The following is an 18,559-nucleotide window of genomic DNA, read 5'->3' on the forward strand; positions in this document are numbered from 1 at the left end:
CAGTCTCAGAGCCCCGCCCCCAGCTCACAAAGTCCTTCTGCCTGCTCTAAAGCTCCTCCTCCGCACACCCATCCTATTCCTGAGTAATCACTACGCCGGGTTAAGGCCCTCCTCTCAGGTCCTGAGCCCTCGGGGTATTCCTCGAACCCTCCCCAAGTTTCGCCCTCAAATCTGTGGGTTGAGACTTCGGGCTGAGAGGCTCCCCTAAACTCTTCAGCTGGTTATCACCTTGATCCTGGCTGCCAGGAAACCTGCCTAAGATTGGAGACAGAGAAAATGGGGAGAAAGGAGAACACAGGAGGAAAAGTTAGGATCAGTTGAGGATAAAACACCCACTTGCAAACCGTATTTTGCTTTCTGAGCCCCCGTGTGTGTGTATGTGTTCGTATGTGTGCCTGTTTGTATTTACGTGGCTGTATGGGGTTGGAGGCAGGAGCATCAAGGAACAAGGCTGGAGGAGACAGCCCTCTCCTTAAGATCTTGACATTTGCTTAGTCTCGTTTTACTTAATACAACGTTAGTACTTTCAATAAACTAAAGAGCCGTCTCCCCCACCTCGTTCACTTATACATCATGTAGGCTTTTTTTTATATCGGAAGCTTTCAGGAACCTTTAAATGAATAAAACTATTAGTTTTGTACCTAGGAGCTCTCAAGTCTGAAGGTAACCAAGACTAATCTTTAGATCTCTTATTCCTTATTCACGGAGTTTTGTCTTGACCTTAGAAACCATCTGGTCTAAATGCTTCATTTTATCTTTAGGGAGAGAAGGTCAGAAGTGGTAGGATTTATGCCACATAGCTATTTAGAGGAGGTTGGAAAGTGAAAAAAAAAAAAAAGGAAAAAAAAGTTCTTCACTTAGTAAGAAAAAAAATCATATGCTGAGATTGCTATGAATAACAATACATTAAAACATTTTGGGAGAAACTACATTCATATAACTAGATTACACTACATTGTTATAATTTTTCTACTTTAATATTGTTAATCTACTATGACTATTTTATAAGTTAAACTTTATCATAAGCATGTATGTATAGGAAAAAAACATAGAGTTGAGCACTATCTGCAGTTCCAAATATCCACTGAGGCTCTTGGAACATATCCCCTGTGGATAAGGGGACACCACTGTACCTGTTAGAGTTCCCAGGAGAAACTGCTCATCAGCCAAACCCTGATGAGGGTTTTTTTAGCTCCTTTATAAAGCACCAATTTATTCTAGAGAGGAAGTAGAACCTTTTCCATCTTAAATTAATGAGGATTTTCTATGGGATTAAATCTTCTCATACCCCCACCATTCTCAACCACCCACTGTGACTGTCACATCTAGAGGTTTGCTGGAAACTTCCATGTTAGCCTGAGGCCAGTCCCACAGAACAGAAATGACTCTGGAGAAAACTGACAAGACTTCAGAGTCACTGCTTGGTTTGAGTGTCTAAGGCTTGCCAATAAAATATGAAAGACACGAGAAGCAAAAACTGAAATGTTTGCTCCAGGGTTATGTCTGGAATCATAACATTCTGAGACAGTGTTTGTCTCCAGTAGCTCTCTGACCACACCAGCTGTCCTTTTAGTTTACTGAACACTCTAGAGAGAAAGTCATCTTGCCAGGGGCTTTACCTATCTCCTAAAAAAAATCTGCTTTTGCTTTGCCAGATGTTGCACTGAGAAAACTGTTCTTCCATTTAGCCATTCCACATTTTCTCAAGAACAGAAATTAAAACCTTGAATTCCTATCTCCAATCTGCCATCAGTAGGTTACTTAGATGTATAAGATTTATGGCCTGTGTCATGCTGCTTAAGACTACCATATAATTCTTGGGATGAATCTTAATATTTTTTCCTTGCATTCAATTCTCTCACTTTATGAGCGAGATTTTATCTCCATTTTACATACAGAAAAGCTAAGGCCTCAAAGGTAACTAGCCAACTGGAAAAATGAGATCAAAGTCCACAATGGATCTATGAACCAAATGCAGGAATTGTAGTAATTAGAAATAATAGTAACAGGGGCTGGGGATGTGGCTCAAGTGGTAATGCGCTCCCCTGGCATGCGCAGGGCGCTGGGTTCGATCCTCAGCACCACATAAAATAAAATACAGGTGTTGTGTCCACCGAAAACTGAAAAATAAATATTAAAAAATTCTCTATTTCTTTTCTCTCTCTCTCTTTAAAAAGAAAAATAGTAACACCTTTTGTTTAACAGGGCATTCAAACCATTTCTTGATTTGATATTCCCCTACCTATTTGTATGTTGCATATGATATACACAAAATATTGATTGAATTAACTATAAGTGAAAAAAGGTATGATCCCTCTCCTTCCCATCATAAAAGGTCATGGTCATCATCCCATAACAAAAGATAGGTTAACAAAAGAAAAACATAACAAATTTATTTAATCTAGTTTTATGAGACACAGGAGTCTTTAGATTGAAGACCCAAAGACTCAAGATGAACTACTCATTTTTATGCTTATATTCAATAAAGCATGGACAGTCATGTAGAAATATGGTTGATCAAAAGGGGTATGACCCAATAGTGCTAGACTGAGGGTAAGCCCAATAAGGCCTGCCCAGATTTGTCTTGGCCTCTCTATGTACACTTTGATCCTCTAGGGCATGCAGGAGGACCCTTTCTGAAATAGGGATCTTGAGACCCACCATCAAACAAAGTAGGTTAAAGAATTTCTTTATGGACAACTCTTAAATGGGGAAAGAAACAGTAATGTTTTTAGGTTTTATGGCTGGCTTAAGGGGAAAAGGGTTCTGGTTTCTATGACCACTTCAGGGAAGAGGAATTCTAGCTTCTATGGCCTGTCTCTGGGAAGAATTCCTGATGAGAAACAGGAGAACCGGAAAAGGTAAACAGAGGAAGTTTGCTTCTGCAGCTGCTTCTGAGGCCTTGACTTTGTGGTACCAGTTTCTAAGTCCCAACACAACAAATATTAGTAAGAATACCAAATATAGTATTAACTCTCCCTATCCTGCAGAAAACATTTACCTCAAACCCAACTCAGAGAAACTTCTGTGTTCCCACTTCCTAAAATGGGATTTGCACAACCCGACTCTTAAAAAAAAAAAAAATCTTTTTTCCCTAAGAATTAAGTGAGAAAGAAACACACACAAAGCAGTACATGGAAGATAGATGCCAGGTTTCATATTTGCACTGGGATGGGATATCAGGTCAATGCATGATTTAAACACAAGTATGACAGAGCACTAATTAAAATCAGTAAATAGTTTTCCTTCTTAATTATCAGCCACCACTTCTTGTGACACAGCCATTCCCTTTATAGAACATACAGTGCAAAACTATTCATTATGTATACAGGTCTCTTTCAGTCTAAGGAGACAGGAATAAGTGTCAAGGTGTAAGTTACTTTCATTTGCCTTTTTCTACTGATGTTATACACTCCCCACAACCTGAGGTCTCATTTGAATTCCAGCCCTAAGGCTGACCAGAAGTGATACATACACTTTGTCTTATTATCAGTAACAGTAACAGTAGTTATGATAGTACCCTCTTGATAAGAAGTGACACACACAGTCCCTAATTCTTCTACCACGGGGGCCTTAGGATTTTATTTTACAAGTAATAAAGACTTAGAGAGGTTAAGAAACTTGTCCAATATAACAGTCTGTAAGTGGAAAAAAGAATTCAGACCCAATCATTTGGTCTCAAAGCAACACATACCACTATGTCCAAACATAATGGTTTATCTTTAGAAAAATCAAAATCTGCTTTTTGACCTAAATTCCCTGATCAGTATTTCCAGCAGGAACTGACCTGTTGCTGTGATAACTGTTTCAGGAATTCAACTTTTGTGCTCATTCCTTACACCATGATGTTTCTTCAGTGGCACTGGGATCCAACTTCAGCAATCTCCCAGATGTAGACAGTACAGTGATGGGTCATATACTTTGGATTTTCAGCATGAATCTGCAACTTCTGTCCCTAAAGAATTAAAATATCTGAGACTTTCTATGATAAAGCCTCAGACTTCTAGGATTGATTTTGGAGTATCAGCACAGAAATGCACTTTTTAAAATCCATTAATATTCTAAGAAAGGAGACCAGGATTTCCATGCAGATTCTTTTTGAAACACAATATTCATGTAGAATGATCAGTGTGTGTGTGTGTGTGTGTGTGTGTGTGTGTGAGAGAGAGAGAGAGAGAGAGAGAGATGGAAGGGGAGAATAAAGTACAAGTCAAGAAATCCTGTCAAGTTATACTTTGGTGCAAATGTATTATATGCTTTTCATATTCTTTTCCCAGAACTTCAGAAGTGAATCACATCAGAAAGTATAATTCAAGTTTGTCATTGAGTGCAAAAATAACTTAGGTTTCTAAAAATATTTTGGAGCCATTTAATATACATTATAAATATTTTAGACCAATCACATTTTGTTGTGTATAACATATTTACAAAACAAAAAAATATATTACAATAAATATGAATGAAACAGTGAACCTGATCAACAACAAGCTCTGTCACAACCAGATATTTAAAAGGAATGCAAAAAACCTGTTGGTCTGCATTTGTTAAAGAGTTTTGAGATAAATAGGGGTCCAGAATTATAATGTATCTGGAAAACAGAGGGGGAGCCCCCCAAATTTAAATAAGATTCTTTCTCATTGCTAATTACATAGTGTTTAATGATGTTTTAAACTGTGAACATTAATGAATTATCCAAACATGATACAAAGCTAATATATAGTTCTATCATTTCAAAATGTACGTGACATCCACATAATAGCCTTTTAATTATTATCATTATATACTGTAGTTCACACAATATCTACAAATGTGAATGAGAAAAGAAAAAACAGGTCACAGCAACATGTCTCACATTCCAATTTTAAATAAGACAAGCACATACTGGATCAAACATTATTGTATAATACGTTAATAAATAACACCTAATTTGTTATGGTTACCTCGAACAGTTTACAGCTGCATATTTAAAAAGAGAACATTTTCTGCAAGTTTCACATTGTCAGTGAAATAAAATAAATAATGAACCTTTATAACTAAAGAGAGAGAGAGAGAGAGAGAGAGAGAGAGAGAGAGAGAGAGATTTGTGTAGAACCTAAAGTATTTTTGACATGCTGCTTTTCCAGTACAGTTTGCCACAACAAACTTAAGACAGAAACAAACAAACAAACAAAAAAACCCAATGATTGTCTTTTAAAAACAATTTTTGAAAGCTTTCACAACAATTGATCATAAACTTTTAAAGACCAGCATGAAAATCTTCTTGCCCATCTGCCTTGTGCACGTGCTCACCAAGAATCTACTGAAATCACAGAAGAGCAAACAGATGACTCCTCCAAATGAGAAGCTGCCAAAGCACTGAGCTGAGATCCAGCCAGTCTGAGGTCTGGAAAAGTTTCATTCTTGCTTTGTTTTCCCAAAGGTCCCTATGTGAATGCTGCTCCTATGGACCCACAGCTACTTTTAAAACCATAAACCCCACTGCAATAATCCAAAGGATCCAGATTCACCAGAGGAGAAGAGGGGACCTGGTTCCTCAAAGCAAATCCCAAGCTCCGTGACTCTGTTGAGGGCCATGCAGCTTACTTCCCACGACAGTTCTCTTCTACTCAACAGTATCAGGGCTGTTCTTATGACAACCACTCACAAACTTGGTGTTTACCAAGTCCATACTAGCTATTGGTCCTGACAAATCGTGAATGGGCCAAACTGCTTTACAATCTGTTTTCAGTTAAGAATGTTTTCTTGGCTAAGTAAAGAAAAACATTAAGTCTTATGGAAAAATTAGGAGGGTCTTTCAAACCAGGTTTGGAGTTGTGATAGCATTAAAATTTTTTCTTTAATCAACTACAGTTTTCTAAAGGGACAGGAAGAGAACAGCCCAACATCCTGATAGAAATAAAGACTTCTATAGCTTCACAGTCCCTATTTTCTTTATCCAACATTTGCACTAAATTGTATCTTATCCAAGAAGAGTGGGTGGCAATCACTGGAATATAGCATAATCCCTTCCCTCAATCTAACATCATTTATAGCTGTTAGTGCCCTTAACCAAAAGACACATACACTGTTATGATGAAGGCCATAGTAAATTTCCATTTTAAAAAAATACTTGGTGATTCTGTTCCTGGAAGTTTTGTAAAGCCATCACTCAAATTATGTATTTCCAAGAGAAATTAAAACTATCTTTAAAACTATCAAGAAATCCAAGTAATTCTATTTCACTTTTGTTCATTAATTTTACTCTCAGACAATGAGATGGAGTGATGCCTTTACCTTTGGTGGCCTCAATTTTCCATTCCCCAGGCAAAATGCTGAGTAGGCTCCCCAAAGGGCAGGCTGGAATGTTGTATCCCTGCAAGATCATCTCACTTAAAGTTCCTTTCATGTTTTGGATCTTTTTATGGCAGGGACTTTGAAAAACCAAACATCCACATTCTTTATATCATGAGAAACTAATTCATGAGTAATTTGACAGTTAGTTTAGTACTGGAAATATGTTATTGGTATTTTTGGTTCATCTGTGAAAACCTCAGAATTGTGATACACACTAAGCATTAACAAAGGTCTGCAGCCAAGATAGAAAAGCTCACAAATTAATACAAGGGCTTTTGGCCTTGGTTTTCAAATTCAGACCAGGCATCATTTAACTCCATGAAAATCATCTTTGCATATTGTTCATAGGGTTGCCCAGTAGCCTATAAAAAAGAACAAAAACATACATTTAGATATCACAGATAAAAACTATATTTATATTCGGTTCACTGCTAATATGGGTTCTACATAATTTAAATGCTTTTCTATTAAGTCACTTTCCTTTTTTATTTTAATCTATGTGATTATATTATTATGACCTCCCCTGGAAATTCACATAAGGTAGTAGTAATTCATCCATAAGATTACAGAGAGCTTATTCGGCAACAAAAGATGCATCTCCATTTTCCAAAGGTATCTACCAAATCCTAAAGCTTAATGACAGCCTGTTTCCAACTGATTGCATTTCTGAACTCTTATTTTCCAATTTCTAATAAAGTTAAATTCTTTGAGACTCATAAGAAGGGCAGAAAGGATTAAAATGTTTTGGGTAACTGCTATTGCCCTTTCAAATGACTGAAATTCAAACATTAATGTTGTTTCTTATTAAATTCTTCTATTCAAAGTAGTCAGAAAAAGTATCGAGAGGCAGAAATCAAATACAGGGGACTGAAGCACATATTCCCAGGAGAGGTTTTCCATGATAACTTCAAATCAGGTGACTGGTACAGTTCATCTGACAGCTAGATGACGCTGGTCTGTTTCTATGGATTATACGGACTGCAACTGGGCTGTGAGGTAGCTGAAGTTTCTGATAGTTTGTAGCACTTGTGTGCATATGTACATGAGAGCCTAAATGGACAGTATCAAAATAATGATGAGGTTTAGTTCCATTTTAAAAATCTTGTCGATTCTTACCAACTCTGCCAACTACATTCTAAAGAGTTTTCAATACAATCCTAGCTAGCCATTCTGCTAACATCTTCCAAGGAGAAAAGTTTTTCTTTGTCTAGCTCTCAGCCCAGTGATACGACTATAGGTCAGCATTACTTCCAAGCCCTAACACTAAGTGACTGGTGAATGCACATCTCTGTAAATCCCTCTTGCATTATTCGTATTATATAGTTTGATTTGCCCACTTCATGAAGATTAACTATTTAAACATCTCATTTTAACCCATGGACTTATCAGTTTTATTGAATAAATGGACTAATCAACCAGCGAAGTCAAAGTGTTTTGTGTTGATACATGCTCATAAAATAATGAAATGAGGCTCCGACAAGTGAGACAACAGGGCAGGCTGCACTCACTTTATCTGGATGCACCACCAGCACAGCTTTCCTGTACACTTTCTTCACCTGCTCCGGTGTCACCAGGTCTGCCATGCCCACTGGTTTCCACTTGGTCTCCCCAGCCCATAGCACAGTGTGCATTGTAGAAAGAAGGGCTCTGATATTTCTCTCTTTGCCTTCTATCCATTCCAGAATCTGTAAACACAGGATTAAGAAATTCAGATGTTTTCTAGTCTAGAAGTTTTCTATCAGGACTCTCACCATCATCTGTCCTGCTCCAGTGGCATCAAATACTTTGAGATACCCGGCATGTTCCAAGTTTCTTCTACCTGGAATGCATTTTCATCCCTTTTTATTATTTTAAGACAGGACTTTGCCTAGGCTGAACTTAAATTTGTGATCCTCCTGCCTCAGCCTCCCAAATTTCTGGGACATTACTAATCTTCAAAAGGCCTGTCAGAAATTTCACAAAGATCATTTCTGAGAGTTTGAATTCTTTCCTCATTACCCCTTCAGTTAATTATATACTCTGAAAGTATCCATGAGGTGACACCCACTTCAGATTTGTTTCCTAAACTCAATAAATATCCCTTTTTTAAAAAGCCAAATTTGTATGGGCTACAGTACTTTAAACACACTCCTCTCATGATATGTGCTTCCCATTATTGTAACCGTGTGTTCATCTTTCCCTGCCATTAGGCAGAACTGTTGGAGAAAATGTACTATTACTTACTTAACTACTGTATCTCAGGAACCAATAATATACCTGACACAGAGTACAGCTCATAAAGGCTTATTAATGAATCAATTCATTTAGACATCTATTCAGACAATGAACATTCATGGTTGTACAAATGAGGCGATCAAGTTGAAGGAATCATAATAATGCAACTGCAGTTCGCACCTAACTGAGAGTGTTTGCTGTTGATGAGTGGTTCGGTCATGGTTAATGATGATTACTTCCCTAAACAATTGAATAACCAAACATGGTTTTAAAAAACAACTTTATTTTATAAAAATCTATCAAAGTTTGCTTAATGAATAAAGATCACAGAGACAGAGCATAAAGAAATAGTATTCTTTTTTGGAAAGAACAGTAAACCTCTGTGATGTTACCTGACATAAGAATCAAATGCAAATGAGAAATCATACATTGTTCTCAAAAAATATTAGAAGATCTATACATATACATCTAATATTCAGATATGTCAGGAAATGATGGAGAATAGCAATATTTTTTTCAAAACATAAGATTGAGAAAGATTAGACCCTGATCTTTCAATTTATTATACTGTCAGCATGTATACTGTCATCATGTAGCAATTCAGCCTCTCCAACTGTGATGAGCATTCCAATTACCTTGATATTTACAACCTCTTCCACCACTTCACACCTTCTACCAGCATAACCACCCCGCTGTTTCCAAGCTAATCCTCATCCACCCGTCCACACACACACAAGAGCCTCATTTACAGTATTTATTTCCTCACTTATGAAATAAAGGCATCAGCATCACTGATCTGCAAACTTTAAAAAAAAAAATTAAGAAACGTTCTCTCCCAATTCAAACTGAATCTCTCACCTAGACCTTCAAAATCAAAAAGTAGAACTTCTCTGACTTTAAAGTAAAGAAAGTTATTGGGGAGGCTAGGATGCACACATTCTGTCAGCCTCCTCCTCCTCCACCTCAAAACTTCCAGGTCTGATGCTACAAGAGTGGTAATTCCTGGGTGTATAAACATTTCTATCAACAGAAAACAGATGGTGAGGGCTTCAGTCAATATAATTAAAAAAAAAAAAACTTTCAATGTAGAAAGAGAAAATACAAACAATACATTCTTCCACCAAATTCTACACCATTCATGTTTAGAATCTGAATGCCATCTGAATAACAAAACCATATCATAAAGCGTGCTACTGCTATCTCTGATCATACCATTGGCTGTCAAGATGGCGCTAGAACAGGTTCTGATAACGTAGTTTAAAGTCAAAGAGGGCATTGCTCATTTGAACAGGTGAACAAAGGAAATCTGTATTTACCAAACCATGAAGTAAATTTTATTTTATTAAATAAACTAAGCAGCATGTGCAACCCTCCCCAAAGCCACTTAGCTATTAAAGGGCATGGCTGGGGAAGGGAAGGATAGGACAACATAAAGAAACAATAAAATATAAATTAATAAAGAAGTGATAGGAAGTCTAATAGAGGAAGGAGAATGGAAGAGAGAGAGGACAGGAGGGAAAAGGGGAGGATCCTGAACTGAAATCAATTTCCATGTATATATAAGTTTGTCAGGAATGAATTCAATTACTATGCATAACTATAAACTCTAATAAAAAAAAAAAAAGCAGCATGGTGGTACTCAAATCACAGCTTCAGGGACCAACTGAAATAGGGCAGTTGCCAGAACATGATGCCTTCCAGTGGTGCTGTGGCAGAATGTCTGTGCCCTGTCCCAAATTCATATGTTGAAATCCTAATACCCAAGGTGATGGTATTAGGAAGTGGGGCATTTGGGAGATGATCAGGCAGTCATGCTAATGGCTCCACACCATGACTTTGTCACAAGACCTTGTGGTGTAGGATAATCATACTGACAGGGACTCACTCACCTTTAATTTCTCAGGATCCATTTCCTTAGCCATTTCCTCCTTTCTCATCTCAGCTATTGTTCGAGGTCCCTTTTTGTCTTTGTGGGCATTGAAACCTTGACTAGACAGCAGGTCTTCAAAATCAGCTGCTTTTTGTTTCCCTTCTGCAATATAAGTTTTGAAAATCACTACAGGTTTTATTCTTAAACAGAATATCATCATGATCTCATAGGACTTGGGGTCTTCCAAGTGCTTTTACATGTATAAATTCCCCTTAGCCCTCACATTTTCCTTGTGAGTAAGTGTAGAGGGCAGGCTCCGAGTTACTCCATGATGAATAGAACATAGTTTTCACGCTGTGCCATGAGTCACTCTATTTTGAAACAAGTGCTGGGGTAGAATGACTCTACCCCTTGTTTGCACAAAAAGCCACCATTTTCCTAGCACAATAATAAGGCACAAATTGATAACTAAATTGTGCTGATAAAAATGATCACCTATGGGCTGGGGCTGTAGCTCAGTGGTAGAGCACATGAGAATCCCTGGGTTCGATCCTCAGCACCACATAAAAATTAAAAAATAAATAGAATAAAGGTATTGTGGAAAAAAATCTTAATAAAAATGATCACCTATAAACTTATACTGAATTAAACCAGAAGCACATAAATGCATAGGTGTATCAAATCCATATCAGAAAAAAACAGGCCCGACTACTATATGAAGCAATCCCCTCACATGAGAACATAAAAGGAGGAGCACCCCAAGACTGGACACAATGGTACACTGACCCCATCACCTGGTTACTTGTCATGAGCCTTGTCCAGGAATATCACTACAGCAACAAACCTTCCAATTCCCTGCTCCTGGGCTTCAGCTCAGTGAAGTTTCTCCTGTACATGATGACAACTAATGGGCCTACTCCAAGCCGATACCTCAAGCTGATGCTTCAAGCTGATACTCTGAAACTGCCATGCATCCAAGCCCTGGCCTACAGGAAGTTCTATACTCCGACAGTGGTTTGTACTCTTATCTGACCACCAGCAGTGACTTTCACATTTGTATCTGCTCTCTACCTTTGCTCTCAATTCAGTCTCCTGGGACTTGAATCTAGACCTTGAATCTAGACCCTGTGGTCACCTTGACCCTTTCTTAGTCTTTCTGTAACCTATATATATCATTGTGTGGAGTAAGATGTATCACCTGAGTGTCATAGATATTAGCAATTAATTATGTGGTGCTGAGGATCGAGCCCAGGGACTTACATGTGCTCTACCACTGAGCTACAGCCCCAGTCCATAGGTGATCATTTCATTAAGATTGGAATAGAATAAAAGAACTTGAGATTGCCCAGTCTATGACTGTTAGGGGACACAATATTTGGTCAATAGCAAACAATGAAAGTGGTGTAGATTGTGAATTTATTGTTATTCAATAAATTCTGACATTGTGGAAAGACACACACATATTTGGTCCATGTTAATGGTATTGCTTGTGTACAACAGTAATGTAAATCTCATGGCCATTTTGTAAATGAGGAAAATGAAGTATAGAGAACTTAAGAGATCTATTCAGAATCATATATATGTAGCAAGACTAGGACTGGCATCTGGATTGTTTAATTCAATTCAATTCCATTCTTACTGTACCTTCTTTTCAGATGAAGATACTCATGATTTTCCCCTGTTATAATTAATTAGTATCAGTGATGGGACAAAGTTTGGGTTTTGGTATTTGAAATCTATGCGTGCTGCCACTTCCTTGTCCATACCCAGCTGCTAGATCTCATTAATCGTAATGCTTTTCCCCCACCAGTGTGGTTGTGGCTGGGGCTGTAGCTCAGTAGTAGAGCACATCTGAGTCCCTGGGTTCGATCCTTGGCACAACATAAAAATAAAAAATAAATAGAATAAAGGTATTGTGGAAAAAAATCTATTCTGCAACCTGCTTGAAAAAGCAGCTTACCATGATGGCAAAGAGCAAAGACTGAAGTCAAACCACCCAGGTTTGAATTCCAACTCTGCTACTTAGCAATTTGAACTCAGGCAAGTTATTTATCATTGCTAAGCCTAAATTTCCTCATCTGGAAAATGGGGATGTGTTAAAAATATCACTTGCCTCAGGGTTGTCGTGAGAATGAATGCATTAATAGCTGCAGAGGTTAGAATAGTACCACACTATCTGTTTGTTAAATTAAAACAAAATAGGACGAAAACACAGCAATTCACCCAGCTAACATCAAATAAAAGTCAGTTTCTTAGTTGTTATCCATTTATATTTTCTAGACTGGAAACCATTGTGGACCCATACTTGAACGTCCACACCTTAAAATCTAAGTGCTCCAAGACTGGGGGTTTCATCTGTCTTGCTTACTGCCACATACTCAGGGTTTTCTACAACAAAGATGCTACAAGACACTCACTCAACATATACTCAAAATAAAAATGGAGGGTAACCACTTGACTTTATGGAATTGTCCCAGGAATTCCCCTGCTAACCAAAAAATAAACATGATGTCACATCTTCCTGACATGAGTATTTCCATCATGTTACTTTTGAAAAGGCATCTGTTTCACAGTCATGGAGCATGGCAGGTAAGAGTAGGGGTTCTAGAGCCAGATTTTTGGGATTCAAAAACTGGCTCTCTCACAAGATGAATCAATTTGAGAAATCACTTCATAATTCTGTATCATAAATCCTTCATCTACAATAGGGAGTTGGTTTTGAAGATTACATGAAATAATACATCAAAAAAAAAAAAAAGCCAAGAATAGCACCTAGCCTGTAGTAAGTACCTGATAAATTTTTTGGTTACTGCTGCTGTGAAGAGTAGAAGAATTCCCTTTTTCCATGTTCCATAGAGAGAAAGGCCCTCAACCTCACCACAGGGTATGATCAAATCAACTGAAATGTCAGGTGTATCAAAATAGGTCTTTTGACAACTCAAACCTAACCATTCTGTTATGTAAAGTGTGTTATTTTTTACTCATTATCAAGAATCCCATCCAGAGCACCCTCTAGCATTAGTGGTAGCACCAGCAAAGATGCCCCAGATCTCAGGAATCCACTAAACAGAGAACCAAGAAGACCAAATGTTCAAGACATGTGCGGTCCTCTCATTGGGACCCAAGAAAAAACCTGAACCCAGTTTTTAAAAAGATCTCCAACATTTTTTTCTATACCCTCATCCAAAGGAAATAGAGCTTTAAGATCCATCCACCCTTCTACCCACATCCGTTCAAGATCCATTTAGTGCTTACCCTATGCCATATACTATGCTAGGTTCTATTGATAATGTGTCAAATAAGACACAGTCCCTACCATCCATCTGATTCCACTTCAGAAAGGGACAGACATAAACTAGCAATCACAAAATGGTACACATGTTTGGGAGCATAACAGACCCAGGATGCTCCAGGTACCACCTGAGGAGTAGGAATCATGAGGTGTCTCTACAAGATTGTCTTTGAAATTACTAGAATTGGGGTTTTTTTTGTGTTGTTGTTGTTGTTTTGTTGCCTTCAGATACACAAACTAAGTCAGTATAACATCACAGGCCACTCAATATCTAGGCCCCATGTCGTCATCCTTACCCAAATTAGTTGATCCTTTCCCACGCTCACTCTGGCCTCCAGGTGCAGCTGAGAAGCTCACGTTGTAGTTGGGTCGGTTCTGGGGAGAGGAGTGTGGCATGCTGACCTGTGGCTTGGACTGTGGCTGCTGCCAGCTATAGCTACTTCCCTGCTGCCATCCTCCACCCATGGGCTGGGGAGATGCTTTCTGTGGTGAGCTGAGAGGTGGAAATCCTCCACCCAACCCAGTTGGTGTAGTGGGTTTGCTGGCAAATGAAGAGCTACCTACAGAAAGAAGGGGAGAAAGAAGGGAAGGCTCTTTTGAATTACCTCTAACTCTTGCATCTCAAGATACTGTTTGCAATGACTTCAGTGAAAATGCCTTGAATGATAGCACAATTAACCTTCCTAACAGGTAAAGAAATCGCAGGAATATGTATTATTTCCTTAATCTCCACAATGACACTTTAAGGCACATATTCATTCATTCTTTCTTCAGATGAACAAACTGCAGTTCAGAGTACTTAAATGATTTTGTCAAAGTCACACAGCCAGAATGTGGCAGAACTGGGACTTGAATCTAGACCTTTGATTCTAAGACAGAAGAGCTCTGGCTCTTCCCACAGTGCCACCCCTCCCTCACCTTCCACTTCTGAGCAGATTTTATTTCCTCACGATAGTAAAAACTAACAAATGACAAGATCAGGGACTAGAGCAAAGTTCACACACTAAGGAGCTACTTAACCTCCAATGATCGGAATTAATCATTGTTTGCTGTGTGAGTAAAGCATGGATAGTGCCCAAGAACAAATAAAATTATTTTAAATTTTTGCAAGTAAATTTCATTTTCACACTGCTTGCATTTCATTACAATGTTTGAAGAGGTAAAATGAGAAGCTGAACTATGGTGAGTTCCAAGGACCCTTCCATGCTAAAATATATATACAACTAAGTTTATACAGCTCTTTAGAATTTTTAAATGTGGTTATATGCATGTGTACCTTTGACCTACACAAGTGCCCAGTGTCCAGCATAGCACCTGGCATATAGTAGATGTTCAATAATACTAGAGGAAGAATGAATGAATAAACAATGCATGCAAGAATCAATGGTGATGCTGGGTGTGGTGGCACACGCCTGTGATCCCAGCGGCTCAGGTGGTTGAGACAGGAGGATCTCAAGTTCAAAGCCAGCCTCAGTAAAAGCAAGGTATTAAGCAACTCAGTGAGACCCTGTCTCTAAATAAAATACAAAAAAGGACTGAGGATGTGGCTCAGTGGTTGAGTACCCCTGAGTTCAGTCCCAGTACCCTCCCCCCCCAAAAAAAAAAGAATGAATGGTGAATGAGTGACAGAGCTGGGCTCAAACACAGGTTGACTCCAAATCCAATGGCAGTAATATAACATTTCCAGGGAGAAGAAAAGAGGAGTCCCAGGACCAGAATAGAGGGGAAATATCTATAGGAAAAAACTTACTATCCATATTCCCACAACACCATCACTCAGCAGGTAAGTAGTATTACTGGCCCCATTTTAAAGAGGAAGAAATCAAGGCTCAGAAAGGTTTACTGACATCTCACGAGCACGTGGCTAGTAAAGTGAGCTGGACTTGACTGTATGCATCCTGCCTCATTTTCTGCACCCCAAATCTGTAATTCCTCCCCAAAGCTCTGACCTTTTTCTATAACTCCTCCCTTACGATCTCTTCTTTCTACAGATATTTCCCCTCTGTTCTGACCCTGAGACTCCTCTTTTCTTCCCCACTATGAAAACTGTATTACGGCTACTGGACTTGGAGTCACCGTGTGTTTGAGCCCATATCTGTCGCTCATTCACCATTCATTTTTGCATGCATTAATTTATTCACTAGTATTTGTTGAACACCTACTACGTGCCAGGCATTATGCTGGGCACTGGAATTATACACAAAACACGATACAGAAAATCCTTCAAAATCTAAAACATCTCAAGCTGGGTGAAAAACTTCACCCCTTTAAACCTCAATTTCCTCATCTGTGAAATTAAAACTATCTCTATATCCTAGGTATAGTGAGACACAAAAATTGTGTGAAAGCACTTTAAAACCCCTGAATTAAGTGAACTATTATAAAATAAGGCAAGCTCCTATGCCAACCACATGCCTGGTGTACCATATGGACTCAACAATACCTGGTCTTAGGAACAGGTAATGGCAGGGTTTGTGCTAAAGTGTGGCATGGCCCTTGTCATTCTGGAACACATGGCATGAGGCCTCTCCACGTGTCCCAGTACTCCTGTAAATAGCACCTTAACATACACCTAAGGGTGGATATTTGAACTGGGGTTTCATTTTGTATTTTAGGGAAGCTTACTTTATTCTAAATATATCTGTTCTATTATTTTAAATGTTTTAAATATAGAAAACCCTAAAGAACAACAATAAAAAACACCTTCCATATTTCTACCACACTCATCACTCATTGCTATTTTATCAAACACTATTGAGCCAGGCCGCAGACACAGTGTGAACTACTGCAGACACTGACCCTGCCTCTCCTGGGGCCCAACACTAGGACTTTCTGATAGCGAACCTTCCAAACTTCTAGAATATTTTCTACACTGGCTCAGCAATTCTAATTGTTACTGCCACTGTAGCAGTGAATTGACAGAAATACAAATCAGTAGCTAAGCCCAGAGGTCACTGCTATGGTCAACAAAGCAGAAGCAGTGCTTCTCAAACTTGACTGCCATCAGAAGTGCCTGGGGGGGGGGGATTTTTTTTAATGCCCCATCCTGTGTAGCCTACCTTAGTGAGTATTTTACATTTGACTAAGAGTTCCCTCTTACAATCCAAACTCCAAAGAGCAGGAATTTTATCTGCCTTGGTCCTCTATTACAGCCTGAATTCTTAGCAGAGAGGAGGTAATCAAAAATTCCTATTGAATGAGGGAGTTAAGGCCCAAGGGTCAAAAACCATTGCCAAGATGAGCTAAAGTGAGCTTCCTTCCCACTCTCAGCTTTACCGGCTCAGAGTGGCTAAGACCTCCAAGTAAGTAAGTCTGGAAGGGATGAGAAGTCCCTTCTTCTTTAATTTTCCTTTTAATCCATTATCAGTTTCTACTAAATTCCTTTACTAAATATCAGGTAGTTCTTCTGCCATTGCTCAGTTTCATTATCTAATTTTCTCTTGCAGCACCCTGCAGGTGGCCTTTCCCATACTCACTCCTGCCCTGTTCATACCAGTTCTCTACAAAATGTCCAGAGTCATCTTCCTAAAATGCAAAACCAACTGTCTCCTCAATTTGCACTCAGATTGGAGTCCAAACCAATACTGAAGTCTTTCCTGAGTTAGACATACTTGTTCAACACCATACCCCCACCTTTCTACCACAGATCCCAGCTCATCCTGCTCTCCAGAATTGGGTGGGGCTTTTAAACACCCCCTTCCCTCTGCCTGCACTCCTTTTCCTGGCTTAATTCTAACCATACCACAGGTTTCAGTTTAGAAACCATTTCTTCTGATCCTTTTATTGCCCCAGATTCTGGCTTAGGTTATCTCAGTATATCTATGAATTTCTTCAATCCTTCAGTTCCTGTCTGACTGCAGCTGCTATGTAACAAAAGAGGTCATCTGGGAGCTCATGTGTGAAATAATACAAGAACATTCAGAGACAAAGTGAATAGATTATGAGAGTTGTAACTTAATCAATGGCTTCATCCACTGATGGGGATTAACCTGGTGATAACTGTAGGCAGGTAGCAGAAAGGGTCACTGGGTGCATGGTTTGGGGATTTATATTTTGTCCCTGGTGAGTGGGGCAACACCCCCTCCCCCCGCAATTTCCCTCTCTCTCTCTCCTTCCTTTTAACATTGTCCTGAGTTGCCATCCTCCTCCACACCCTTCTGTCATAATGTTCTGTCTCACTTTGGGACCAGAGTAATGAAGTTGGCCATCTATTGACAGAGACCTCTGAAACCGTGAACACCAAATAAACTTTTCTTTCCTTTAAAATTGTTCTTGTGAGGTCTTTTAGCCATGGTGGCAAAAAAGCTGACTAAAAACAAATGTGAAATTATTGGGTAAAAGTCAAATAGGAAATAGTATATTCTCAAATAGGATTATCTCAAAATATCTCTCCCAGATTACTTACTAGCTACAAAGGGAAACTGACAGCTTCACAGTGAAGAAATGTGGCAGACATCATCTGCTCTGAAAATTAAGATCAAACCCAAACCGAGACTTTTTCTCCATCAGTCTGTACCTATCAAATATAAATATCATAAAAGATGGAGTAAGGCTAGGAATGTTTTCAGATTAAAGGAATCTAAAAAGACATGACAACTAAATGCAAGATGTAACACTGGATTTTTAAAAATCCTATAAAGATTTTTTTTCCTATAAAGATCACCTCTTCAGAGAGGCCTTTCTTAACTACCTACTATCTAAAATAACATTCCAGCCCATCCATCATTTACCACCTCCTTCCTTTCCTTATCCTACCCTTTGTCTTTTTCTTATTTTTTCCTCCATAGCACTTAGCATGGGGGTATGAGTGCAAGCTCCAGAGGTAGACATCTTGGTGTCAAAGCCTTGTG

At 38.8% G+C, this 18,559-nt stretch overlaps 1 protein-coding gene across 9 annotated transcripts in view; it reads right to left on the bottom strand.

The window, feature by feature from the left end:
* Positions 1-3,131: 3,131 nt before the first annotated feature.
* The window catches only part of Dnajc6 (DnaJ heat shock protein family (Hsp40) member C6), a 160,555-nt gene continuing 145,127 nt past the window's right edge, over positions 3,132-18,559 (bottom strand). For all 9 annotated transcript variants that reach the window (XM_048815222.1, XM_048815224.1, XM_048815230.1 and 6 more), the window contains 4 exons: positions 14,006-14,269; positions 10,437-10,579; positions 7,842-8,018; positions 3,132-6,695 (listed from right to left, as the gene is read on the bottom strand). In XM_048815222.1, coding sequence (XP_048671179.1) covers positions 6,594-6,695; positions 7,842-8,018; positions 10,437-10,579; positions 14,006-14,269 — 686 coding nt within the window. In that variant the 3' untranslated portion in view covers positions 3,132-6,593. The remainder of the gene's footprint in view (positions 6,696-7,841; positions 8,019-10,436; positions 10,580-14,005; positions 14,270-18,559) is intronic.

The sequence above is a fragment of the Marmota marmota genome, unplaced genomic scaffold (genome assembly GCF_001458135.2).
Source record: "Marmota marmota marmota unplaced genomic scaffold, marMar, whole genome shotgun sequence".
NCBI lineage: Eukaryota > Metazoa > Chordata > Mammalia > Rodentia > Sciuridae > Marmota > Marmota marmota.